The 25,935-nt window shown below is 51.0% G+C and overlaps 1 protein-coding gene across 1 annotated transcript; it reads left to right on the top strand.

Moving 5' to 3' along the window:
- The first annotated feature begins 1,203 nt into the window (after window positions 1–1,203).
- ATPAF1 (ATP synthase mitochondrial F1 complex assembly factor 1) lies at window positions 1,204–15,379 on the top strand. Its single transcript, XM_009909027.2, has 9 exons — window positions 1,204–1,435; window positions 1,783–1,891; window positions 3,057–3,107; window positions 3,839–3,901; window positions 6,096–6,146; window positions 8,752–8,799; window positions 11,737–11,832; window positions 13,149–13,256; window positions 14,764–15,379. Exons 1-9 carry the CDS (start codon window positions 1,239–1,241, stop codon window positions 14,956–14,958), a joined length of 918 nt encoding a protein of 305 aa, XP_009907329.2. The 5' UTR covers window positions 1,204–1,238; the 3' UTR covers window positions 14,959–15,379.
- The last annotated feature ends 10,556 nt before the right edge of the window (window positions 15,380–25,935 follow it).

The following is a 25,935-nucleotide window of genomic DNA, read 5'->3' on the forward strand; positions in this document are numbered from 1 at the left end:
AAACCAAACCAACCAACCTTGGCTTTTTGAGAGGCCAAGAAGCCAACACCTGCTTCTTGCCACTTCCCACACCCTTTTATACACTACTGTATAACTCCTTAACCAAATAAAAGAGAAAAGTTTATAAAAAAAAAAGAAAAAGAGAGCAATAAAATGTAACCATTCTGGTATTTGATGTGTACATACTGTATCATAGCTGTATGCCAGAGTTTGCAAAATATTTTTGGAAGTTTAATTTGTATGGAATTTAACTGACCTTCACGTTCAAGGGATGCTTGTATCGTCAGGTGAATCTGTTGGTGGTTTGTTTTGTTGCAGTCTTGCTTTGTTTTCAGAAGGCTCTTCCACAGCAGTAGTGAAACTGTCAGCTTAGAGACAGCGTGTACTGCTCCAGCCACCCGTGTCCTCTGCCTGTGGCCAGGGAGCCAAGCTGGTCAGGAACTGGCGCTGGGGCATGGCTGTGCATTGGTGCTGCTTAATTTGCATGTCCAGAGCATAGTTGACCGGTAATTGCTGTAGCAGCTGCTGTTGTAGGATGAGCTTGTGCTGTCAAGTTAACAAAAGCCAATCGTCCCTGAGCCCAGTGGCTGCTGTCTGGCCAAGGGTAGCTGATCGTGGTGTGTGCCTGCTCTGCTGCTGGTCTCCGTCCCCCATGCTTGCGAAAGCCCTCACGCTGGCTTTAGGTTTTAGTGATGCTGCAGGTGGTAGAGGGCGTAAGAGCCGCGAATGTAGTAGAGACACCTGCCAGGACCTGCTCTCCGCTGTGGCTCACACCTGCAGAGTGTTGGGTGCCAGAGGGGCGGTTGGAGGCAGACCTGAGGAGGCTGTGTGCTTCTTGTGCCTTCTGGGGTGGCGAGTCTTCGGAGAAACATGTCTGAATTCAGAACACGATGAAACAGGGGGCCCAGGCTCTTGTGCTGTGGTTCTGGGTTTGCTTTCAGCCTGTGTTTGTGGGGTTTGGGTGACCTCTGTGGGGACCAGTGCGCGTCTCGGTTCGGTTACTGACCCTTACAGAGAGCTGAGCCCGCAGCGTGCTGGCCGCGCATTGTGCTTCGCTGCTCCGCCGGGTTTCGGCTACGGCCCTCCACGCTTTTCACCATGTAACATTGATCTCAATAAAAGTTCGCTTTCCCCACTGCGCCTGGCGGCCGTTTCATTGCGGGGGCGGAACGGGGCGGCGGGGCCGGGGCGGCGGGCGGAGCGTTGTGGCGGGCGGACCGCGGGGGGAGGCGGGAGCCATGGCGGCGCCGCTGCTGCAGGCCTGGGGCCTGGGGGCGGCCCTGCGGAGCCGTGCCGCTCTCCGCCCGCTGGGGCTGCTGGCCCCGCCGTGCCGGGAGCTGGCCGGGCCGGGGCCGGGGCAGGGCTCGGGGGAAGCGGCGCTGGAGGAGAACCCTTTCTACGGGAAGTACCGGCACAAGATCCAGGAGCTGCGGAGGTGCTGCGGGCAGGGGAGCGCCGGGCCCTGGCGGGGACGAACGGGGCAGGAGGGTGGCTGGCGGTGGTGGTGGGGGCTGCCTTTGGGGGAGACGGGGAGCTGGGCACTTCTGGGCGTAGGGAGGTAATTTTTCGGTTTGTGCACTTGGTTTAGGCCAAACACTGCCTTGACATTCACATGGAGTTGGCAAAGACAAAACGAGAAAGCCCTCTCCCGACTTGATCAGCTTGATAAAGAGTTTTACTCGTAAAACATGTTTTGGTTTTTAAGGGAGCACCCCACCAAACAGTTAAAAAGGCAGGACTGTGTTAATCACCCGGTATGGCAACCTCCCTTTTCCGATTCAGATCCAGTCCAGAGGTGTTTGAGTCCCGGATGGAAAAAAGAAGTGAGGTGAAAAAGCAGCCCGTGGGACGCTCCAAACAAGGAGAGTTTATCAGGTGCATGGAGGAAAAGGCAAGGCATATTTATGGTCTTTGTAATTCACATATATTAAAGCTATGATGCCAGTTATGTAGGATCAGCATAATGCTACAAACATACAGTGTCCCTGTTGAGGCACCAGGGGAACTTTAGGCTGGAGGTGAGGAGAAAGTTCCTCCCAGAAAGAGTGATTGGCCATTGGAATGGGCTGCCCAGGGAGGTGGTGGAGTCACCATCACTGGAGGTGTTCAAAAAGGGACTGGATGTGGCACTTGGTGCCATGGTTTAGTAGTCATGAGGTGTTGGGTGATAGGTTGCACTGGATGATCTCTGAGGTCTTTTCCAACCTTATTGAGTCTGTGAGTCTATGATTGATGAAGAGCCCCAGAATTTGGGGCTAATAGTTGGCTAAAAGTCTTGTTTGGTATTTTGTAGTAGTAGTAGTGTAGTATTTAGCCTTTCTTTTCCTTTTTAATATACTGCAAACTCTGTACTTGAGGTCTTAAGGCTTTTATTAGTTGCAGATTAGTTTGGCCAGATGGAGTGACATGATATTGCATTTAGAATGGTTTAGTGCAAGAAAAGTGCTTGGTAATACTAGATCCAACATGCATAGTAGTTTGCTTTTACCTCTAAATTTCATAGAATCATAGAATCAGTGAGGTTGGAAAAGACCTCAGAGATCATCAAGTCCAACCTGTCACCCAACACCTCAGGACTAACTAAACCATGGCTTCAAGTGCCATGTCCAATCCCTTTTTGAACACCTCCAGGGATGGTGACTCCACCACCTCCCTGGGCAGCACATCCCAATGGCCAACAACTCTTTCTGGGAAGAACTTCCTCCTCACCTCCGGCCTAAACTTCCCCTGGTGCAGCTTGAGACTGTGTCCTCTTGTTCTGGTGCTGGTTGCCTGGGAGAAGAGACCAACCCCCTCCTGGCTACAACCTCCCTTCAGGTAGTTGTAGAGAGCATGAGGTCTCCCCTGAGACTCCTCCTGGCCTTCAAGGCCAGAAAGTATTAATTTGCATTGTTGCTCATCTTGTTTGCATTTCTCAGTCAATAATCTATTAGAAACTCCCTGCAGCAATCAAGTATCTTGAGGTTTCTGTCAGCAAGTGTGTTATGTATGGCAAGAAAGGCAAATAAATGGCATGGAAGCATCAGCTATAAAAACTAAAGAATATTTTCTTCTAGGCAGAAGGCTTGGGCACAAAGACATCAAAGGGAGGATTCACAAAGGATAAGGTAAGGGTTATAAATTTAAGTGTTAGGGAGAGGATGTGCTCATGAATCAAGGATATAAACTAACATATTGCAGCTATGAGTGCTTCAGCCAAGGCCTTCCTGGCATAAAATTAATGTTCCTTATGCTACACTTGAGTGCAATGGTTTTATTTACTGTTGGGATCATGTTCAGTCCTAAACCTTCTGGCACTCTGGTTTTATTATCCTGTCCTTTCTCTCTTAGACCCTGGAAGTTCCTGCTAGTTAGATCTGTACCAAGTGCTCGTGGTAATAAATGGGAAGAATTAAGCAGCCTGAACAGCACATAAATACATTTCTAACGATCAGCCAGCAGGGGGACAAGAGAATGTTTCTGGTCTCTTTCACAGTCTTGTATCTTGGCAGGCGTTCTGTGTATATCTGCCAACAGAGCATGTGTCAGATGGCTGAAGGTGAAAGGCTGCAGCACCTCATGCAGCTTCAGCAGAGATCTGCACAACTGGAGCAAAGGCTGGTCTGTGTCCTGACAGAATGGCCTCTGTTCTGCCTCAGTGTGTGAAGCCACTTCTCAGTGTGTTGCTGCTTGTGATTTACTGGCTTCTTTGGCAATTAGGAGGACTAAGTCACACTGTAAATTGAATTAAGTTCCTCTAGCTTGACTGTGTTCTACATAATTGCATCCATTCACCCTCGATTCCCATGTGACTCAGAGAACTGTCATCATGCCAGATTCCTTTTGCTTTCTCTTGCAGACCCTTGATTCAATTCTTAATGTTGAGATGGTGAAAGAGAAATCAGCAGAGGAGATAAAACAGGTGATGCATTTAAATAGAACAAAGTTTGCTCCACAGCTCTGCTTAGTGTAGTAATCTGCCTGTGAGGGTGGGAATCTTGACTTAGACTGAAAAATCCCATGGCTGTGGCTGTGTATAGAAAACATATTCCCATGCATGGCAGTGGTGGAGGTTAAAGTGTACTCCATACAGGGAAGTCAACCCAGGTTGTACCCCCTTGTTAAACAATACATCTAGAATAGAATAGAGTAGAGTAGAGTAGAATAGAATAGAGTAGAGTAGAGTAGAATAGAGTAGAGTAGAATAGAATAGAATAGAATAGACCAGACCAGACTTGATTACTTAGAAGCTGTCTCTACTGTAGTTCTTACTGTTGGCATTTCATGTGTGGCAGTTGAATTTACATTAGCAGGCTCCTGTCAGGTTTGGAGCCAGGTGAAAGGAAATCCTAGCAGTAGCTTATATGGATAATGCTCCATCTGTTTTGCAGGAATAAACCCAAAGCTTTTGCCACCTTGTACCTCTGTTTGTGTTATTTGTCATTCAGGTGCCTCTGAACTCGTACTAAAGTTGGTTAGGGGAAGAAGGAGGTGGGTGGAACTGTTTTATTTGCTTGAAGAACAGTGTGAATCAAGTTCCTCTCTCCTAATACCTGCTTGGCTTTGCACTTTATTCCCTTAAATGTAGTAATAAGTCACATCTGTTGCACATTTCTGATGCAGCTGGAGTCAGACCTGGATAGCTTTTTTCCTTATCAGACTGGATGCCAAGAAACAGATAATTTAAAGGGAGAGGCATACCTGAAGGAGCCTTCTGGCACAACTTAAAGAGCAGAAATCCAGTTACTTTCCTGACAGCTCAAGACTTACAGAGGTGGTTATGTGCTCTGCAGAGGATGATGTGTGACCTGTTGTAGCAGGGAGTTTATTTGGTAACTCAGGAGTTACCTTTGAGTTCCTCTGTTTCTGTTTCATACTGCCAATTCTCATTATTCATGAGGGACTGGGGAAGAGCATCTGAAAAAGTCCTGAACTCTGGGTTTTCACCTGTGTTTGTCCATTTATTAAGGACTTGGGAGTTTTCATGTAGATGTTGCCATCCTAGAATTAGAATAGAATAGAATAGAATAGAATTAACCAGGTTGGAAGAGACCTTCACGATCATTGCGTCCAACCTATCATCCAACACCACCTAATCAACTAAACCATGGCACCAAACACCCTATCAAGTCTCCTCCTGAACACCTCCAGTGATGGTGACTCCACCACCTCCCCAGGCAGCCCATTCCAATGGGCAATCACTCTCTCTGTGTAGAACTTCCTCCTAACCTCCAGCCTAAACCTCCCCTGGTGCAGTCTGAGACTGTGTCCTCTTGTTCTGGTACTGGTAGCCTGGGAGAAGAGACCAACCTCTGCCTGTCTACAACCTCCATTCAGGTAGTTGTAGAGAGCAATAAGGTCACCCCTGAGTCTCCTCTTCTCCAGGCTAAGCAACCCCAGCTCCCTCAGCCTCTCCTTGTAGGGCTTGTGTTCCAAGCCCCTCACCAACTTTGTTGCCCTTCTCTGGACTCGTTCCAGCAAGTCAACCTCCTTCCTAAACTAAGGAGCCCAGAACTGGACATAGTACTTGAGGTGTGGCCTAACCAGTGCAGTGTACAGGGGCAGAATGACCTCCCTGCTTCTGCTGGCCACACTGTTCCTGATGCAGGCCAGGATGCCATTGGCCCTCCTGGCTGCCTGGGCACACTGCAGGCTCATGTTCAGCCTACCATCAATCCTGCTGTGGTGAAGAAAGGGGTTGTGGACACAGAGGAGCATTACAGTAAGTCTTGCCTTGCATTGAACATGTTTTGCATGTTCTCAAAAAACACCCCAAAACACCAACAAACCCCAACCAAACAACAGCTCAGGCCCTCTAGAAATCATGAGCATGATTGTTAGGATAAATGTAAGCAGATGCATAGTGAATCTTGAGGCACCTCTGAGCCCACAGCTCATGTCTGTTACGTGGCTGGAGGCTGTCATTTGGTACAAGCACTTTGGAACCTTAGGGGAAATGAGTTTCATTAGCAGCCAAGCCAATCAGGCTTGACTAAATAACGGTTTCTCAAAGTGCTTGCAGCTGTTAGTTGACAAGTTGACTTACTTTTAAAGCCTTTAGTAGTCTTGCTAGGTGCTGGATTTGAACTGTGTCTCATCTCCTTTGTTTCCTACAGATTTGGAATCAATACTTCTCTGCAAAGGATACAGTTTATGCTGTTATTCCTGTGAGTAGTTCTCTAGTTACACATTGGATAGGCCAGTGTGCAAAGTTTTCCTTTCTAACTGTGGTTCTGTTACTTTTGCAAGCAATCATTGAAGGAAAATCTGGTTTCAAGAGCAAACTTTCCTTCTGGACTGAGTGATTCTGTTGTCCCAGATAAAGACTTTTTGTTTCCAAAAGTATTTATCCCATTTTTTTTTCCTCACTCACATCAGTCTCAGTGAAGCCAGTACTTGTTTTCTGCACTCCTGGCTTGAATTCCCAGGCATTTTTTATTGGGAATACTCAGTACTGCTTGCAGGGCCCTAGGTTGTATTGAGGAAGCATTAAGAATAGAATAGAATTAACCAGGTTGGAAAAGATCTTTGAGATCATCGAGTCCAACCTATCACCCAACACCACCTAATCAACTAAACCATGGCACCAAGTGCCTCAGCCAGTCTCTTCCTAAACACTTCCAGTGACGGTGACTCCCACCACCTCCCTGGGCAGCACATTGCAATGGCCAATCTCTTTCTGGGAAGAATTTCTTCCTAACATCCAGCTTAAACCTCCCCTGGCACAGCTTGAGACTGTGTCCTCTTGTTCTGCTGCTGGGTGCCTGGGAGAAGAGACCAACCCCCACCTGGCTACAACCTCCCTTCAGGTAGTTGTAGACAGCAATAAGGTCCCCCTGAGCCTCCTCTTCTCCAGGCTAAGCAACCCCAGCTCCTTCAGCCTCTCCTCACAGGGCTGTGCTCCAAACCCCTCCCCAGCTTTGTTGCCCTTCTCTGGACACCTTCCAGCAGCTCAACATCTTTCCTAAACTGAGGGGCTCAGAACTGGACACAGGACTCAAGGTGTGGCCTAACAAGTGCTGAGTACAGGGGCAGAATGACCTCTCTGCTCCTGCTGGCCACACCATTCCTGATCCAGGCCAGGATGCCTTTGGCCTTCTTGGCCACCTGGGCACACTGCTGGCTCATGTTCAGCCTACTATCAACCAGTACCCCCAGGTCCCTTTCTGCCTGGCCACTCTCCAGCTGCTCTGACCCCAGCCTGTAGCACTGCATGGGGTTATTGTGGCCAATGTGTAGAACCCAGCACTTAGATGTGTTCAATCTCATGCCCTTGGACTCTGCCCATCTATCCAGCCTGTCAAGGTCCCTTTGTGTTTGTATTTTCACACCATTTTTTCCTCAGGGTTTCTCATTTCTTCCCCCTGTGCCCTGCAGCACAGACTGCTCACCCCAGTTTCATGTGGCAGTAGTAGAGCGCTTGGCTCATAACTTGCACGTGGCTAATCACTTCTGACTTTGGTACCTCTGAAATTATTGGCAGTGCTCCCTTTCATTGAGAGAGTGTGTGGTGCTTCCTGTGATAAGATCATGCTTCCCATTCCTGATGGCTTTACCAGCTGTTAATTGTTGTTAATGTGTATTAGGCTTGAAGGAGTTGTTCCTGCTTTTGGGATTTCTTTCTCTTCTTTGTCTCAGAGTCCCTGTGTGATTGTGGCTCTCTTACAACTCTCTTTTCACAGCTGAGCACAACCAGTGTGTTCCTTGAGCTCTTGACACTTCATTTAGATCCAGGGTCTGGTTTGCAATTGTACTTGACCCTTTGAGCTGCCAGTGGAAGTCAGTGGGAGGCAGTATTGGAAACGTGTGAGGCGCTGGATGCTCTGGAAGTGACGCCATGGGGTTTGAAGTCAAGCAGCTTCGTGTTTCAGTTTTCCCAGTGGTGTGGAGGCTGTGAAAATAGTTTGAAATTGCACATTTGCTGTAGCAGAGGGCCACAGCCAGGGACTCCAGTTCAAATGATGGAGGCCTTGCATTAGTGGGGCTGGCACTGTTCTTCGGTGCACAGTTTTAAAAGAGCTTTGGAAGATTCGAAGGCTTGAATGCAAACCAAATCCTAAGCACATTAGGAGGTAGTCCATGGTGTCATCAGGGGGGGGTTAAAAAAAAATGTCCTTTGCCAGAAGATTTCTTTGGCTGGAAGAAGGGCCTCACATAATTCTTCAGTGCTCCAAAGCACTCATGGGGGAATTTCATGTTGATGAAGGGCATATGTTTTCTTTCCCAAACACCTCAGAGTAGGGACTAATAACGTGGTGCTGGGAAGAGAAGAGCAGGCAAAAGGCTTGGGGACACACAAGGGAACACATGAATGAGATTGCCAGGTTTCATCAGCCATGACCAAATAAGTTTATGGGTTTCATATAAACCTAAGGCTGTGGTTACAGTGAATATCTAGGCTGCATTTTACTACTGAAGAACAGATGACTGTGATGCAAAATCCACAGGTTGGGGCCAGAGATACGTCATCTTGCTCAGCTGTTGACACTGCATGACCCAGTGGAGCTATTGCTGACAAGGGATTTAGTGTAAGCCTGAAATGTTGGGCCTCCAGGGAATAAAGCTTTCAATCCAGGGAGCTTGCTGCTGCACCTTGGAAACAGCAAATGGGACTGGGAAAGGAAACGCAGCGTTCCGTGCACTTGTTAGCTGTTCCCACAGTGAGACCTTCTGTAGATGGAAGTTGTACCCTGCACTGGTTAATGATTATGAAATAACTGCATCCACAGTTGTGCTGTGAAAACTGAAATTTCTTTTTCTCCTTCCCCAAAGGCAAAGAAGTTTGATCTAATGTGGAAGAGAGCCCAGAGCTGTCCATCGGTATGTATGGCAGAGCCTCGCAGTGCGTAACGCGTAGCTGTGCTGTATTTCTCCTCTTCAAAGTCTAATTCATCCACCTTTGACCCTCCTGTATTCAGACTTGTTATCAGATAAAAGCAATGGCTTTTCATATGTATTGCACAGTCTGACCTAGCTATTGGATACCTAGATGTAGGGCTCAGAAATGAGAGCACAGTGTCTCCCAGGGAACAGGGTTGCTACGTGCCTTTGTTTTCCATTAATTGATGTCTTGTGGTTAAGTCTCTCCTCTGCAGTGCTGGGATGGGAAGTGAGTTAGGCCAGCTTCAATGATGTTCCCACATATATCTCCTTGTTAGTTAAAGCATCCTTGCCTTAATGGTTGAATAGAATAGAATAGAATTAACCAGGTTGGAAGAGACCTTCAAGATCATTGAGTGCAACCTATCATCCAACAACTAATCAACTAAACCATGGCACCAAGCACCCCATCCTCCCCTTTCTTTTTGTTTCTTTACTGTCAGTGGAGACAGGCAGCAGTATTTGAAAGTTAAGTATTGGGTAATAGGTTGGACTTGATGATCTCTGAGGTCTTTTCCAACCTGGTTGATTCTATGATTCTATGAAAGGAAAAACAGGGGATCAGTACGTTTGGGTTCTGCCCACAGAAAATGCTGAGCCTTGTCATAGAATCAATAAGGTTGGAAAAGACCTCAAAGATCATCAAGTCCAACCTGTCACCACAGACCTCATGACTACTAAACCATGGCACCAAGTGCCACATCCAGTTCCCCCTTGAACATCTCCAGGGACAGTGACTCCACCACCTCCCTGGGCAGCACATTCCAATGGCTAACAACTCTCTCTGGGAAGAACTTTCTCCTCACCTCGAGCCTAAACCTCCCCTGGCTCAGTTTGTGACTGTGTCCTCTTGTTCTGGTTCTGGTTACCTGGAAGAGACCAACCCCCTCCTGGCTACTACCTCCCTTCAGGTAGTTGTAGGCAGCAATAAGATTTCCCTGAGCCTCCTCTTCTCCAGGCTAAACAACCCCAGCTCCCTCAGGCTCTCCTCATAGGGCTTGTGCTCGAGGCCTCTCCCCAGCCTCATTGCCCTTCTCTCTTGGCCTGCTGTTCCTCATCATAAATGTGCATGGCTGTGCTTTCTTCACCACACTGGTGTGATCTGTGATGGGGGAAGACTGGTAAGCTACCATGAGCTGTTGGCATGGAAGCCATACTAGGCAGGTACTGCACTGTGCCAATCCATCACTGTCTTGTAAGGGAGTGTGTGCTGTCAAAGACTCTCTAGCATGCACTGCACAACTGAGTTGTGTAAGTTCTGTTGCAGAGCATTACAATTCAACAGCTGTGATGGGAGGGAAGGGGCAGTGGGGTGTAGTTTTTAGATCTGAATGGGAGGCTTTAAGGAATTGGTGGCTTGGTCCTGTGTGTTTCACTTGCCAAAGAGCAAGCTCAAATAGAGCTTCTTGGAGCTTGGATTTATAGCTTCAAGTGCATTTCTGTACAGTTCCTTGGCATTTAGTCAGGTGTGCTGCATGCTTTTTCTGCTCCTATGTTTTCCTTTCCTTCCATGTGGGAAAACAAACAAGTCCTTAGCCTACAGAGCCAAGAGACTGCAAATCTCTGGAGGGAAAAAAAATGCTTGCTGCCTGTTGTGGAAATACACATGAAAATACTCTGAATGCCTCTTGCCTTCTATTTGCCCATTTCTGCTGTTAGTTTTCCAGAAGTGATGATCTGGATGAGGGGATTGAGTCAGTCATCAGCAGATTTGCAGATGACACCAAGCTGGGGGCAGGAGTTGATCTGTTAGAGGGCAGAAGGGCTCTGCAGAGGGACCTTGACTGACTGGACAGAGGCGCAGAGTCCAACAGGATGGCAATCAACAAGTCCAAGTGCTGGGTGCTGCACTTTGGCCACGGCAACCCCATGCAGAGCTACAGGCTGGGGTCAGAGTGGCTGAGAGCTGCCAAACGGAGAGGGACCCGGGGGTGCTGATTGATAGCTGCCTAAACATGAGCCAGCAGTGTGCCCAGGTGGCCAAGAGGGCCAATGGCATCCTGGCCTGCATTAGGAATAGTGTGGCTAGCAGGAGCAGGGAGGTCATTGTGCCCCTGTACTCTGCATTGGTTAGGCCACACCTTGAGTCCTGTGTCCAGTTCTGGGCCCCTCAGTTTAAGAAGGACATTGAGACACTTGAACATGTCCAGAGAAGGGCAACAAGGCTGGGGAGAGGCCTTGAGCACAGCCCTGTGAGGAGAGGCTGAGGGAGCTGGGGCTGCTTAGCCGGGAGAAGAGGAGGCTCAGGGGAGACCTTTTTGCTCTCTACAACTACCTGAAGAGAGGTTGTAGCCAGGAGGGAGTTGGTCTCTTCTTCCAGGCAACCAGCACCAGAACAAGAGGACACAGTCTCAAGCTGCTCCAGGGGAGGTTTAGGCTCAAGGTGAGGAGAAAGTTCTTTACAGAGAGTCATTAGCCATTGGAATGTGCTGCCCAGGGAGGTGGTGGAGTCACCATCCCTGGAGGTGTTCAAGAGGGGATTGGACGTGGCACTTGGTGCCATGGTCTAGTCATGAGGTCTGTGGTAACAGGTTAGACTTGATGGTCTTTGAGGTCTCTTCCAACCTTTGTGATTCTGTGAAGTGAATAACTGTCAAGAGTCTGAATGTTCTGTGCTGTCCCATCCTTCCCCTTGTCTGTCTTATACAGTACTGCTACAAATATGTGCCAACATATTTGCTAATGAAATAATAGTGATGCAGCAATGCCAGTTTATGACCTGCTTTGAAGTGGGGTTTCTGCTCTGCTATCACTCCTTGTGGGGCAAAGAAACTCTTGTTTTTCCCTCTTGTGGTTTGTGCTGCAGGCCACTATGTCATAAGCATCATTTTATGCTGTAAAAGGGACAATTGTGTTTTTTATCTCATTTCTCTGCAGTTTTTATATGCTTTGCCAAGAAAAGAAGGCTATGAGTTCTTTGTGGGGCAATGGTCAGGAACAGAGTTGCACTTTACTTCCCTAATAAACATTCAGGTGAGTGGTTAAACTCAAGTCCAAAAATGGCTTAGGATCTAGAAATGTACAGATAGAGATGTCAGCATCTTGCAGTATGTGTGTTGTTTGCTAGATGGTTTCATAACCAGGTTGTCTATCTTAATTTGAATTAGCAGCTAAGAGCTCTCATTAACCATAAACTCTGATCCAGGCTGGATGTGGCTCTGAGCAACCTGATGCAGTGTGAGGTGTCCCTGCCCATGGCAGGGGGGTTGGAACTAGGTGATCCTTGAGGTCCCTTCCAACCCTTTGATTCTTAATTATGGGTAAATTAGACTAGACCAGACCAGGTTGGAAGAGACCTTTGAGATCGAGTCCAACCTATCATCCAACACCATCTAATCAACTAAACCATGGCACCAAGCACCCCATCAAGTCTCCTTCTAAACACCTCCAGTGAGTGGTGGTGACTCCACCACCTCCCTGGGCTGCACATTCCAATGGCAAATCACTCTCTATGAAGAATTTCTTCCTAACATCCAGTCTAAACCTCCCCTGGCACAGCTTGAGACTGTGTCCTCTTGTTCTGCTGCTGCTTGCCTGGGAGAAGAGACCAACCCCCACCTGGCTACAACCTCCCTTCAGGTAGTTGTAGACAGCAATCAGGTCTCCCTTTGAGCCTCCTCTTCTCCAGGCTAAGCAACCCCAGCTCCCTCAGCCTCTCCTTACAGGGCTGTGCTCCAAACCCCTCCCCAGCTTTGTTGCCCTTCTCTGGACACCTTCCAGCAAGTCAACATCTTTCCTAAACTGAGGGGCCCAGAACTGGACACAGGACTCAAGGTGTGGCCTAACCAGTGCTGTGTACAGGGGCACAATGACTTCCCTGCTCCTGCTGGCCACACTATTCCTGATGCAGGCCAGGATGCCATTGGCTTTCTTGGCCAGCTGGGCACACTGCTGGCTCATATGTATGTACAAGCATTAAGTGTCTCTCCAGTGTAAAGGAGAGTGAGGCAGAAGTCAACTAGTCACAAAACAAAGGCAAGAGCCAAGCTTTTTAGATCTTTTTCTGCCAAATCCCAGTGGGTACTGTAAGGTGAAACATCTTGCTGGAAACTCTGGGATCTTTCAGATGTAAAATGGTCTTAAGGAAAAGCCCAGCCTAACCCTCCAGTTCCCTTGTTTTATGTAAATACAAGGAATAATGAGCTTTTAATCAGAACTGACCCTTAAGCCCTCCAAAATGACTGCTTCCATAGCAGTTAATACTGAAGAGTGTTGCAATCAAGCTGCCAAATCTGCAGTAGAGCTGAAACTCTTTATGGGCTACTGACAGGCTTCTTTTTCTCATTCAGACCCAAGGTGAAACTGCTCCTAGCCAGTTGGTCTTGTACCATTACCCTGAGCTGCAGCAGGAAAAAGGGATAGTCCTCATGACAGCAGAAATGGACTCCAAGTTCCTGGTAAGAGAAATCTGCTCATTAGCTTCCTTCCTTTGCTGCTGCAACTTCACCTTCAGTTTTGACTTAAAGCCAAACTGAAGCCTTCAAAAGGCAGTTCCCCAAAGAAGGGGGAATCTTCCTGGGCTTCATGAAACCTAATCTACTTAATACTAAGGAAAGCTAGGAGGGAACAATCAGTACTTTGGCTGGCTGGTGATGTCAGCTTGTGCATCCTTGAATCCTTTGTTGTAGTTTAAGTCTTACTTTGGCTGTTGCAGTTTGTTCTTTTGTTCTCACACTGCATACACTGAATTCTTACCTTGGGTATTGTAGTTTGTTGTTGTGAGAGAAAGAATGGAATGGAATCAAGTTTGAATGAAAGCTGTTGACACCTGCCAGCAAGTTTTGAAGCTTGTTACCACTTGTCAAAGTCAGGAGCCCTCCAGAGCTGTGTGCTGGGATTCTGCCTGCCTTTGCTGCTTTCTCTGTGTGGGTGTGCTGCTGTTTGCATGTCTGGAATAGCCTGGTGCTAGGACTAAGAGCAGCAGGGATTATACTGGTGGAACCAGATAACTAAGCATCCCACCTCTAACTGACCTCCTTATACCACTTCTGAAACAGTATTGAATTTAGAATAGAATAGAATAGAATAGAATAGAATAGAATAGAATAGAATAGAATAGAATAGAATAGAATAGAATAGAATAGAATAGAATAGAATAGAATAGAATAAACCAGGTTGGAAGAGACCTTCAAGATCATTGTGTCCAACCTATCACCCAACACTACCCAATCAACTAAACCATGCAACCAAGCATCCTGAAGTGGGGCAGGAGGGAGAGGGAGGTGGTTTTTAAGAGATTGGTCAAACTAAGGTGACTTGGAATTGAGTCACTCAGTGGGCAGCACTTGCAGCCTTTCAGCTGCTGAAGAGCCTTTTTCAGTGGGAAACTCTGGCACTTCAGGCTGGGTGCCTCCTGTTGTAAGTTACACCCCTGGTGTCCCAAGTGTCCAGCCCAGTAGGTGGACATAGGAAACAGCTTATTTCATACCCATAAGTCCTGTGCCCTTAAGTCCATCTGCAAAGTCATTCTCTTCCTCTCTCTTCCCTCTCTGCTCCTGTGGGGTAATGGTCAGGGAGTATCTCAAGGCCCCTAACGCCATGAGGAGAAAGGAGAGGTGTGGAGGGGTGCAGTCTCAGGCCTGGACAGGCTGAGACTAGCCAAGGGGGGGGTGAGGGGAAAGAAAAAGCCCTGGGGGTTTTGGGTATACCCTCAGGTGGGGAGAAGGGAAGTGTTGGAGGCCTTTGGGTGTGCTGTGAGGGACTCTGTACGCTTTGGGATTCTTCACCACTGTAAACCGCTGAAGTGCTCTTCCGTGTAAGCTTTCCATCACCTGCAATCCATTGGTGTGAGTGTCGTTGTTTTGCCCCTCTCTCAGGGGCAGCAGAGGATCTGTCCAGCCTCAAACCAGGAGAGAAACTCAGAACAAAAACTCATGGCAACACTGTCTTTGTTTTAACTCCCAGGTGGTCCACGAGGCGCAGTGCTTGGCGAATCAGGTTCCGCTCTTCTACGCGACGGAGCGTTCCGAGACCTATGAGCTAGTGGAGACCTTCAACCACAGATCCAGCGAGTTCAAATACATGGCAGTCATAGCAGAGCTTGAGCAAAGTGGGCTTGGAAGAGAACTGAGGCCCAGTCAGGCTTCTGACAAGTCCTAGAGCCTGGCTTGCAGGTGAAGAGAGCCAGCAGCAGGCAGATGTTTTCCTGCCTCTTGTTTCAGTTTGGCTACAGGAAGGATCTGGAGACCTCCTCGGGGTGTGATAGCCAAGCCTGCCTGGCCCTGATGTAAGATGAGGGCTTGGGCCTTTTAAACAAGAGTAATGAATTACCCTAAATGGAGCCCTGTACTTTCAGGCTAACTCTACCAGAATGGGCAGTTTGCCCATCCTGTAACTTCCTGCTGCATGCTGTGCTTATGGGAGCTGAAATAAATGGGCAGGAGGGGAGCTGTGTAATGGGCTGTGGTGGCATCAGGAGATGGAGAGCAATCAATATTTCTTCTCAGTAAACACTTCTTCAGTGCCCTCCCCCATTATAATTGCATGGTCCAGTGCTTTTTTGTCATCTGTGTGGAATTTGTACAGCCTTGTCCATCAAGGAAAAAAGAGTAGCACTGATGGCCATAAACAGACTCCTGTGTGTTATTTAGTGTGAGGTTCCTCAGGCAGATGTAGGAACCTGTGGGCTGTGCTTTATTCAGGATTAAAAACCAGGGTGACTTCTGTTCTGGGAATTGTGTCCTTCTGAATTGACTTAGTAATTTTGGCTTCTTGCTGTCTTGGGTTATGAACACTGCTTTATTGTTCTGTAGTTTTGCTTTATAAAACTGATTTTTCTGGTTTTTTTTCAGACTGGTATCTAGTCAGCCAGCTCTGCACAGGGTGTGTATGAAGGGATAGAAAATAGCTCTTGTTGCCATTTCAGGAAAGGCACTGTCACAGAAGGATAGAATTGTCAGGGTTGGAAGGGACCTCAAGGATCAGCCAGTTCCAACCCCCCTGCCATGGGCAGGGACACCTCACACTACATCAGCCTGCTCAGAGCCACGTCCAGCCTGGCCTTCAAAACCTCCAGGGATGAGGCTTCCACCACCTCCCTGGGCAACCTGTGCCAGTGTCTCATGGGGAAAAACTTCTCCCTAACATCCAGTCTGAGTTTACCCATTTCTATTTTTGTTCCAACATAGAATAGTTGTAGAGAGCAAGAAGGTCTCCCCTGAGCCTCCTCTTTTCCAGGCTAAGCAACCCCAGCTCCCTCAGCCTCTCCTCAGAGGGCTGTGCTCCCAACCCCTCCCCAGCTTTGTTGCCCTTCTCTGGACACCTTCCAGCAGCTCAACATCTTTCCTAACCTGAGGGGCCCCGAACTGGACACAGGACTCGAGGTACGCTGGGTGTGAGCTCCTGCTTGTTCAGGGAATGAGAAGATGCTTTCAGCAGAGGCACATCTTCTCCCAGAGCTTTGTAAGGAGATGGTTATGTTCCCTGGTAATGCCTTCTTTTTGTTTCCCATTGTGTAGGCTCTGCGAGCGTGTGCGTAGCGGGGGACTGATGGGAGGAGATGTAGCTAGAGCTCTCAGAATCTGAGCAGCAAATCACCTTTATTAAAGAGCCTTTCTCCCTTTATAGCCTTTGTGCTCCATTTATCATTTTCTCTTAGCTGAAATAAGGGTAGTTTTGATTCATTATTTGCTTCCTGCTTCAAAGAAGTCGAAGTTACCATATTCATTCTTGTAACACAGCTATAATGTAACATCCCTGGATGAGTAATGAAATGCAAGCCCTCCAAATCTGCACCTCAGCCCCTGTTTCTGAGTTTGAAAGGTCAGGGTTTCTGGAGTTATGCTGGAGCAGTCACTACCTGTACTTTTCAATCCATCATGTGATTAATCCCAAGGCAGGAGCTTCTCCAGGGGTTTCAGGCAGGAAGAAATGGCAAAGTCAAGAAAAGGGAAACATTGTTCCATGCATTGGAACAATTTCTAAGTAAGACTGGAACTGAACAGTGCACATTGATCATACAGCCTGGAGCCATTTGGCAAAAGGGAGCATTTTCTGATCCTGACAGAGGTGGCATGGACTGATGAAGGGAGCAAGGGCTTGTTTCTGCAGGTACAGTCATTTCCTTTGGTGCCATATCCAGCTGGCAGCCAGGCACCAGTGGTGTCCCCCAGAGGTCAGTGCTGGGCCCCATCCTGTTCAATATCATTACTGATGATCTGGATGAGGGGATTGAGTCAGTCATCAGTAAATTTGCAGATGACACCAAGCTGGGGGCAGGAGTTGAGAGGGTAGGAGAGCTCTGCAGAGGGACCTTGCCAGGCTGGGTGGATGGGCAGAGTCCAAGGGCATGAGACTGAACACATCTAAGTGCCAGGTTCTACACATTGGCCACAACAACCCCATGCAGTGCTACAGGCTGGGGTCAGAGTGGCTGGAGAGCAGCCAGGCTGACAGGGACCTGGGGGTACTGGTTGAAAGTAGGCTGAACATGAGCCAGCAGTGTGCCCAGGTGGCCAAGAAGGCCAATGGCATCCTGGCCTGGATCAGAAACAGTGTGGCCAGCAGGAGCAGGGAGGTCATTCTGTACTTAGCACTGGTGAGGCCACACCTTGAGTCCTGTGTCCAGTTCTGGGCCCCTCAGTTTAGGAAAGATGTTGAGTTGCTGGAAGGTGTCCAGAGAAGGGCAACAAAGCTGGGGAGGGGTTTGGAGCACAGCCCTGTGAGGAGAGGCTGAGGGAGCTGGGGTTGCTTAGCCTGGAGAAGAGGAGGCTCAGGGGAGACCTTATTGCTCTCTACAGCTACCTGAAAGATGGTTGTAGCCAGGTGGGGGTTGGTCTCTTCTCCCAGGCAAGCAGCAGCAGAACAAGAGGACACAGTCTCAAGCTGTGCCAGGGGAGGTTTAGGCTGGATGTTAGGAAGAAATTCTTCCCAGAAAGAGAGATTGGCCATTGGAATGTGCTGCCCAGGGAGGTGGTGGAGTCCCCATCCCTGGAGGTGTTCAGGAGGAGACTTGATGGGGTGCTTGGTGCCATGGTTTAGTTGATTAGATGGTGTTGGATGATAGGTTGGACTTGATCTAGAAGTTCTTTTCCAACCTGGTTATTTCTGTTCTATTCTACATGTTAACCCCAGTGTGGGGTGGGATGAGATGACTTGGCACAGAAGTGACTGACTTGTAGCAATGCTCTGGTGCTGGATTACATCACCCCAAGGAGCCAAGCACTGTGCAATGGCAGGGAGATAACAGAGGGTTAAGAAACCTGGAAGTTCCACATCTCCCCTGGGTGGTATTCCCAGATCTGCTGCTGGGGTTGGGGTTTGCTGCAGCTCCAGGAGGTGGTACTGCTGTGTTTTCTCCAGGAAGCCAGCCTGATGGACTGCCCCAGCCTGGTGGACTGCCCCAGCCTGATGGACTGCCCCAGCCTGATGGACTGCCCCAGCCTGATGGACTGCCCCAGCCTGATGGACTGCCCCAGTCTGATACACTGCCCCAGTGAAGTGCTCTTGTGAGCCTGGAGGCTTCAGACAGCTATTTCCTCCTGTGTGCTCTGTATGTATGCCATGCAGGAATACAGATTGTAAGAGCAGATGGCCTGCTAGTCTGAGATGCTGCATCTTCAAACCAAAGCATTTTGGTCTTGGAAAGCAGAGCTGCTTCAATGGTTTGTGGGCCAGCAGTAAGGTGCAGGTTTGACACTGTGAATGTCAGTTTGTAAGTGGAAAAGTGGAAACTTTGAGCACTTTGGAGGCACCTCTGCTAATGTGTGTGCTTGTTGCTACAGTTAGGACCTGAACAGCACACCCAGGTCTGCTGCTGTGGTGGTGATCTGGCTGAAACAAGGACAAAGCCCCATGATAAAAAGGCCCAAGAGAGACTCTAGGCCTGATCTGCCCTCCCATGGAACGATTGCTGCTGCAGGGAGTCACTCATCTGATTGATTTGCCCCACAAAACCTTCCTGGCTGCAGAAATAGGCCAGTGGTGTTCCATGGCTGTGTGGCTTCCCCAGTGTCTAGGTTGTGCTTGGGCACACACTGCACTGCTGGCTGCCTGTCACAGCCTCAGCATGGGCTGGCTGTGGGGATGGGCAGAGGAGACACAGCCCCCTGGGTCTGTCTGTAGTTTTGTGCAAACTGCCAGCTGTGCCAGGTTTAAACCACACACACACAGAGAAAAATCACACTGGGGTTGTGAGATTTGATGCACTTAGGGTCTGTGTGGAGCCCAAGGGCTAGTGAAAATAACCCTGTTAGTCTTGGCAGGGGGGAGAGAAGATCCCTGGGAGACTCCTGTGCCCTGCAGCCACTAGAGGGAAGGTTTGCCTGCTTGTTCTGCAGCCAGCAGCGCGCACACAGCTTGTGTGAGCCTCTCTGATCAGCTTTGTGAGCTTGGGATGAGTTTTGTCCGAGGAAAAAGAAACCTTTACGTGCCCAGGCTGCTCCTATAAGGTTGACAATGTGGTGGGCTGCAGTGAGTTAGACTTAGTGTCCAAGATGAGCTGTCCTGGGGAGGGCAAACGTCCTGCAATAGTTTTCCAGGCCACTTTGCTGATTGCCAGCCATTTGTGGGCCAGGGGCTTCCTCAGCTGGATGCATCTGTCTCTAGTAGCCCTCAAGTGGCCATGTTCATGGAGAAGCCCAAGTCCTCCCCGTGGTCCTAAGTAGGCTTCTGCCCCTGCAGCATTCTGCAGCAAGGACTTCATGGCTGAAGCATGGGCTGGCACCAGAACAAGAGGACACAGTCTCAAGCTGCGCCAGGGGAGGTTTAGGCTGGAGGTTAGGAAGAAGTTCTTCATAGAAAGAGAGATTGGCCATTGGGATGTGCTGCCCAGGGAGGTGGTGGAGTCACCATCCCTGGAGGTGTTTAGGAAGAGACTGGATGGGGTGCTTGGTGCCATGGTTTAGTTGATTAGATGGTGTTGGGTGATAGGTTGGACTCCATGATTCAAAGGTCTCTTCCAACCTGTTTCTGTTTCCTCTCCTCTCCCTCTCCTCTCCCTCTCCTCTCCCTCTCCTCTCCCTCTCCTCTCCCTCTCCTCTCCCTCTCCTCTCCCTCTCCTCTCCCTCTCCTCTCCCTCTCCTCTCCCTCTCCTCTCCCTCTCCTCTCCCTCTCCTCTCCCTCTCCTCTCCCTCTCCTCTCCCTCTCCTCTCCCTCTCCTCTCCCTCTCCTCTCCCTCTCCTCTCCCTCTCCTCTCCCTCTCCTCTCCCTCTCCTCTCCCTCTCCTCTCCCTCTCCTCTCCTCTCCCTCTCCTCTCCCTCTCCTCTCCCTCTCCTCTCCCTCTCCTCTCTCTCTCCTCTCTCTCTCCTCTCTTCTCTCGGAGCCACTTTCTTCCCTCCATTGTGTCTGTGGTCTGCCTGCAGCTGGAGGAGAGCCCAGGGCCAGGGATGTGGAGACTGAAGGATGATGTGAAAGTTCTTTACAGAGAGAGTCGTTAGCCATTGGAATGTGCTGCCCAGGGAGGTGGTGGAGTCACCATCCCTGGAGGTGTTCAAGAGGGGATTGGCACTTGGTGCCATGGTTTAGTAGTCCTGAGGTGTTGGGTGACAGGTTGGACTTGATGATCCTTGAGGTCTTTTCCAACCTTGTTGATTCTGTGGTTCTGTGATGTTCTTCCCCTCACTGCTGATGCTGACTCTGGTGCTTTTAGTCATCTGTGCCTGGGGTTTTTTTCCTGCCCTGTACCTTAGAAAATGGTAAGACTCCAGTATCCATGGTTGAGGAAGTTCTCCCTCCCTCCCTCTGAGCTTGTGTAGGGCTTGGTGGAGCAGAGATGGGGGATGGCTGTTCCTGACACTGCAAAGCCGAGGCAAAGTTTTCTGGGCACGTCCATTACCTCTCTGAGAATAACCAGAGCAAACCCACTGCTCCTTTGGCTGTGTCCTGTGGTCTGCACAGGCATGCACAGCTTTCAGACCCTGCCTGGGCACAGGCATCCCGCTGTCACATGGAGTCTGAAGGCCTGTGAGGTGCATGGTGTGGCCAGGAGGAGCCTGGCCCAGTGCTGCAGCTGCAGGGGGGCTTGCAGGAGGCTCACTGCACAGGGCATGGTGTGGCCAGGAGGAGCCTGGCCCAGTGCTGCAGCTGCAGGGGGGCTTGCAGGAGGCTCACTGCACAGGGCATGGTGTGGCCAGGAGGAGCCTGGCCCGGTGCTGCAGCTGCAGGGGGGCTTGCAGGAGGCTCACTGCACAGGGCATGGTATGGCCAGGAGGAGCCTGGCCCAGAGCTGTAGCTGCAGGGGGGCTTGCAGGAGGCTCACTGCACAGGGCATGGTGTGGCCAGGAGGAGCCTGGCTCAGTGCTGCAGCTGCAGGGGGGCTTACAGGAGGCTCACTGCACAGGGCATGGTGTGGCCAGGAGGAGCCTGGCCTGGTGCTGCAGCTGCAGGGGGGCTTGCAGGAGGCTCACTGCACAGGGCATGGTGTGGCCAGGAGGAGCCTGGCCCGGTGCTGCAGCTGCAGGGGGGCTTGCAGGAGGCTCACTGCACAGGGCATGGTGTGGCCAGGAGGAGCCTGGCCCGGTGCTGCAGCTGCAGGGGGGCTTGCAGGAGGCTCATTGCACAGGGCATGGTGTGGCCAGGAGGAGCCTGGCCTGGTGCTGCAGCTGCAGGGGGGCTTGCAGGAGGCTCACTGCACAGGGCATGGTGTGGCCAGGAGGAGCCTGGCCTGGTGCTGCAGCTGCAGGGGGGCTTGCAGGAGGCTCACTGCACCCACCCCCCAGCAGAGCTGTGTCCTGCCCAGCTCTGGAAGCTGCCTTGCCATGTTGGGCCTCTTTCCATGCACACCCGTGAGGTCTGATGGAGCCGGCCCGCGCTCCGGGCTCACTTCCTTCCCTGTTTCCTTCCCCTTGATAAATTCAGCTATGCACCTGCCCTCAGAAGTGGAGCCAGCCCCCCCACACTTCCTTCCTCCAGAGCAGATAAATGCTGCCTTCACAATAACACATCCCTTCTGCCCTAAGCCTGCCCCTTGGACCTCTTCCCTTCTCCCATGTGACTCCTCCCCTTCCTTCCTACAGCTGGTGCCCCGGGCAGCCCTGGCAGTGTGGCCTTTCTGCTCTGGGAGGTGTCCAAAACCTTGTGCAAGGGGGAACTCCCTAACCCTGCTCACTCCAGCAGGCTCCTGGGGCTACAGCTCATGCAGCTTAAGCTCTTGTGCTGTTTTCCTGGCCCCTCTCCTTTGGCTCCAGACCACTGAGGGTGGGAGGACTCCACATCACCTCCAAGTGTTTTGGCTCCATCTTGCCTGAATGTAAATCCTGGCTGTGAGTTCCCTTTGGGATCTTTGCTCTGTAACCAAGCCCCCTCAGTTTTGAACTTGTGTCCATTTTTTGTGTGGAGGTTTCAGTTGAAAGTTTCCTCCTGGCTTGGCACTAGCTGTTGATAATGATGTCTTCTTCACAGAGCTCTGCCTCCTGCTCATGAGGCCAGGATACTTTGTGGTTTCCTGCGGCTCCTGGGGCGGGGTGTGGACATTGGTGCCTACCTGGGGCCCCAGGATGGAGGTCAGCAGCGTTGTTCAGCCTCTGCCTGGACTCAGGGTGGCTGTCATGTCCAAGCAGGGAGCATCCAGTGTTAGGGACATTCCCCTGGGTGCTCCGAGAAGTGCTGTGGAGGTGCTGTCACCTCCTGAACTTGCTGGAGCAAGGCCTGGGGGCTGGTTTGCTAACAGCCAAGAAGAGTCTGCTGGGCTTCTCAAGCTGGATCCTGATTTTAGGGGTGTTACTTAGACCTGAGCCTGTCTACAATGACTGAGAGGGCAAGGCTGCTATGGAGAGGACTCTCCCTCCATAAAGCAGCTTGCAGGTCCTGGGGTGGACATACATGCAGAGCAGAGCTTTCAGGGTTACAGCTGTTACACTGACCTAGCTGATGAGCCTGGTGGGAAGTGGCCAGAGCTGATTTAAACAGCTCATGCTCCCCTCCTGCCCCAGGAGCTGAGTGTGCAGGGTGCCCTGCCCCCAGGTTTTACCTTTGCTGCAGGTGTGAAACATCTCAGCCATCTCATGCCGAGCGTGGGTGAATCCTGCATGTCCTTGGTGTGATACTGTGTCCTTCTCCCATGACCTGCCCTTCAGTGAACATCCCAAATGAGAACAGGCACTGAAGCAAGGAGCTGCTGGGGTGGTGCAAGCCCCAGTTCTCTCCAGCTCTGACCAAAAGCAATCCACAAGCAGCTGCTGTCCAATGCTATGGGCCCTTCGATGTCATCTTGGCTCCTGCTTCAGGCGACAGTTTTTATCACACCTGCACAAACCCAGTGCTGTGCTGGGCTTTGCACCAGCACAGAGAGAGGCAGAACAGGACAGCAGATGCCTTGTGGCGCCCTGGGCTGAGCTGGGCTTGTGGCTTCCTGCTCTGGGTGGCTGCAGGATAATCAGCTTGGGTTGACTGTCTCAACTTCAGACAACTTTTGCCTCGAGGGCAAGGCCTGGCATCTTCTGTAGCTAAAAAATCCCATTCAGGAGGAAGGAGGCCAGATCCTGCAGAGCTGCATCCCACTGGATGCACATTGGAATGGGCTGCCTGGGGAGGTGGTGGAGTCACCATCACTGGAGGTTTTTAGGAGAAGACTTGACGGGGTACTTGGTGCTGTGGGTTAGTTGCTTGGGCGGAGTTGGATTGGTTGATGGGTTGGACGCGATGATCTTGAAGGTCTCTTCCAACCTGGTTTATTCTATGTATGTATTCTATGTATGGATGCACAGTCTGAATGGAGCCAGAAGGTAAATCCATGGCAGCAGAAGCAGGGGAAGCCAGGTGGGGTTCATGAAGGCAAACATTCTAAGCCTTCCTGCCTCATACAAAGGTACCCAGCAGCTGGATCCTTCTGCCATCTCAGGCTGCTGGGTTTGTGGTTTCCTTTCTCACATCCCTGCTGATTCTTATCCCCACCCTGCCCTGAGGTCCCCACCCCATCACCTACAAATGCTTGGCTGAACCTGAGTTTAACACACATATAAGAAATGCCTAGAAACCTTTCCCTCAGTGGAACTGTCCCGGTGCCAAGCAATCAGGAGATGTTTTCAGCAGCATCTGCATCTCATCTCTCCATGACTAAGCCAGGTTGCTCCCCTGGGAAAGGCACACTGCTGTGCCAAGAAGGAGACCACGAGTGCCAGGGCTGCTCTGCTGCCTCCCTCCCCACCACTGCAACATCCATGAGTACCATACTTGGGGTGAACCACCAGTTTTACATCTCCACCTGGGGAGTCTGTCCCCCAGGCAGAATCCAGACCTCCACCAAGCCATCCCACGCTGGCTGGCTGCTCCTTCCCAGTGCTGAGCATGCCGGTGCAGGCTTGCTTTTGCTGAGCAGCCTCTCACCACTGCAGCCTGCTTCGGTACTGCCCCCACCTCTGACGGACAGAAAGTGAGTCTGCTCCCTGCAGCCAAAGTCTTGCTGTCCTTTTCGTTGCCTTCTCCCTGGCTTTTCTGTTGGGGAGAGTCTGTTTCTGTCTAGGTGGTGGAGTCCCCATCCCTGGAGGTGTTCAAGAGGAGATTGGACGTGGCACTTGGTGCCATGGTCTAATCATGAGGTCTGTGGAGACAGGTTGGACTCGATGATCCTTGGGGTCTCTTCCAACCTTACAGTGTGATACTGTGGATGGTATCCAGCTTGGCCTGGCACTGAAACCTCCAGCTGGGTTTTCTGTGTGTATGCAGGGGGAAAGAATGAAAGGAAAGGGACTGTGCAAAAGCTGGAGGGGGAGGACACGGCAGGGTTTAGTCTCATTTCCTCGGCGTGATGCCGTCCTGTGAAATCTGGGAGCGCACCAAGAAGACCTCAGCACCCAGGAATGGTGCGGGGAGGCCAGCGGGCCAGCTTCCCAGTGGGTTTTCCAGGGACAACTGGAGCTGCCGGCAGGGTCAGGATGTGACATCACGGCCCGGAGAAAAACGCTGGGCCCCGCGTTTCTCTAAATGAAACTGCAGCGAGCGGCGGAGCGCAGCGTCTCTCCCTGCCTCTGCTAGCCCTGAGAGCCGACAGCCCCGGCGGGGAGCCTGCCTTGGGCTTTTCCTTCTTATTCCCCCCCCCCCCCCCCCACACACACACTGTTCCCTCGGTAAGAGCAGAAAGTGCCTCGGAGGGATTTGGGGCTGGAAGCAGACAGTGCTGGGAGATGAGGTGAGTCCTGGGGGTGGAAAGAGAAGCGCCAGTGCTGCACGCCGAGGATGTTCCTGGCTGCTTTTAAGCACAGGTTGGGCAAGAGCCGGTTGGAGTTAGCCCGGGAAGAAGCGATCTTTCACCCAGCTGGCGCATGGACGCCTCGAGAAGGCTCTTCCCCTTCCTCCAGCATGTCTGGGCTCAGCTGCCAGAGTGTAAATACCCGGGGAGCCTGTTTCAGGATGCGAGAGGGTCGAGGAGCAGCGGCGCTGGGGCAGGGATTAGTGCAGCTGGCTGGGGGTGTGCAGAGGAACCTGGCGGGGGAGGGACGGGGGGAACCTGCCGGGGATGGCAGCACATAGTGGGGCAGACACCACGCTCCTCTGGTGGGACAGTCCCGGCAGCAGCTCGGCCACTGTCGGAGGGAGGGCGGAAAGCTGTGGGCGGGGGCGACTGGGAGAGAGCAAGCGGCGGAGATGGGTTTTCAGCAGCTGCCTTATCGCCTTTCGTCTCTTTCCTTGAGCTCGCAGGCCTGGAGCTCCCAGTGTCTGGGATTACGGCTCTGATGGCAGGGTAATCACCCTCGGGACTGAACCAGAGCAGTCGGACACCGTGAAGGCCATCGGACGCATCTTTGAAGGGCTCCCAGCAAGTCATTGGTGGCAGCAGTGAGATCCCAACCTCCAGGAATGAGGTATTCCACAACTCCCCTGGTCCCACAGCGTATCACTGAATGAACTGGGCACGCTGCCTCTAACCTGGGGAGATGGGGCTTTGCTTGGAGGCATCTTGGGTGACTCAGGCAAAAGTGTTTTGGTGCCTTTGGCTGTGGTCGCCAGGGAGCTGTTGCTTCGCTAGTGGTGGGGCAGGGAGGTAGAGCAAGGAGCAGGACCAAGGAGGGGCCAGCAGGGGAGCAAGCCAAGATGTGTGGTCCCATTCTTGGAAGCCGTGTTGGGTTTGTTTCGCACAAGCTGGGGATTGCCCAGGGCCAGGCGAGCTGGGGGAAGCACCAGCACAACTTCCCGCCGGCAGCT

This window comes from Dryobates pubescens, chromosome 11, assembly GCF_014839835.1.
Source record: "Dryobates pubescens isolate bDryPub1 chromosome 11, bDryPub1.pri, whole genome shotgun sequence".
Taxonomy (NCBI): Eukaryota; Metazoa; Chordata; class Aves; order Piciformes; family Picidae; genus Dryobates; species Dryobates pubescens.

What these genes read in the sequence shown, in the direction of transcription:
- ATPAF1 (XM_009909027.2), top strand. Translation starts at nt 1,239, where the DNA reads ATGGCGGCGCCGCTGCTGCAGGCCTGGGGCCTGGGGGCGGCCCTGCGG. An exon ending in AAGATCCAGGAGCTGCGGAG is followed by an intron (nt 1,436 to 1,782) that starts GTGCTGCGGGCA and finishes TTTCCGATTCAG; the next exon opens with ATCCAGTCCAGAGGTGTTTG. An exon ending in TCAGGTGCATGGAGGAAAAG is followed by an intron (nt 1,892 to 3,056) that starts GCAAGGCATATT and finishes ATTTTCTTCTAG; the next exon opens with GCAGAAGGCTTGGGCACAAA.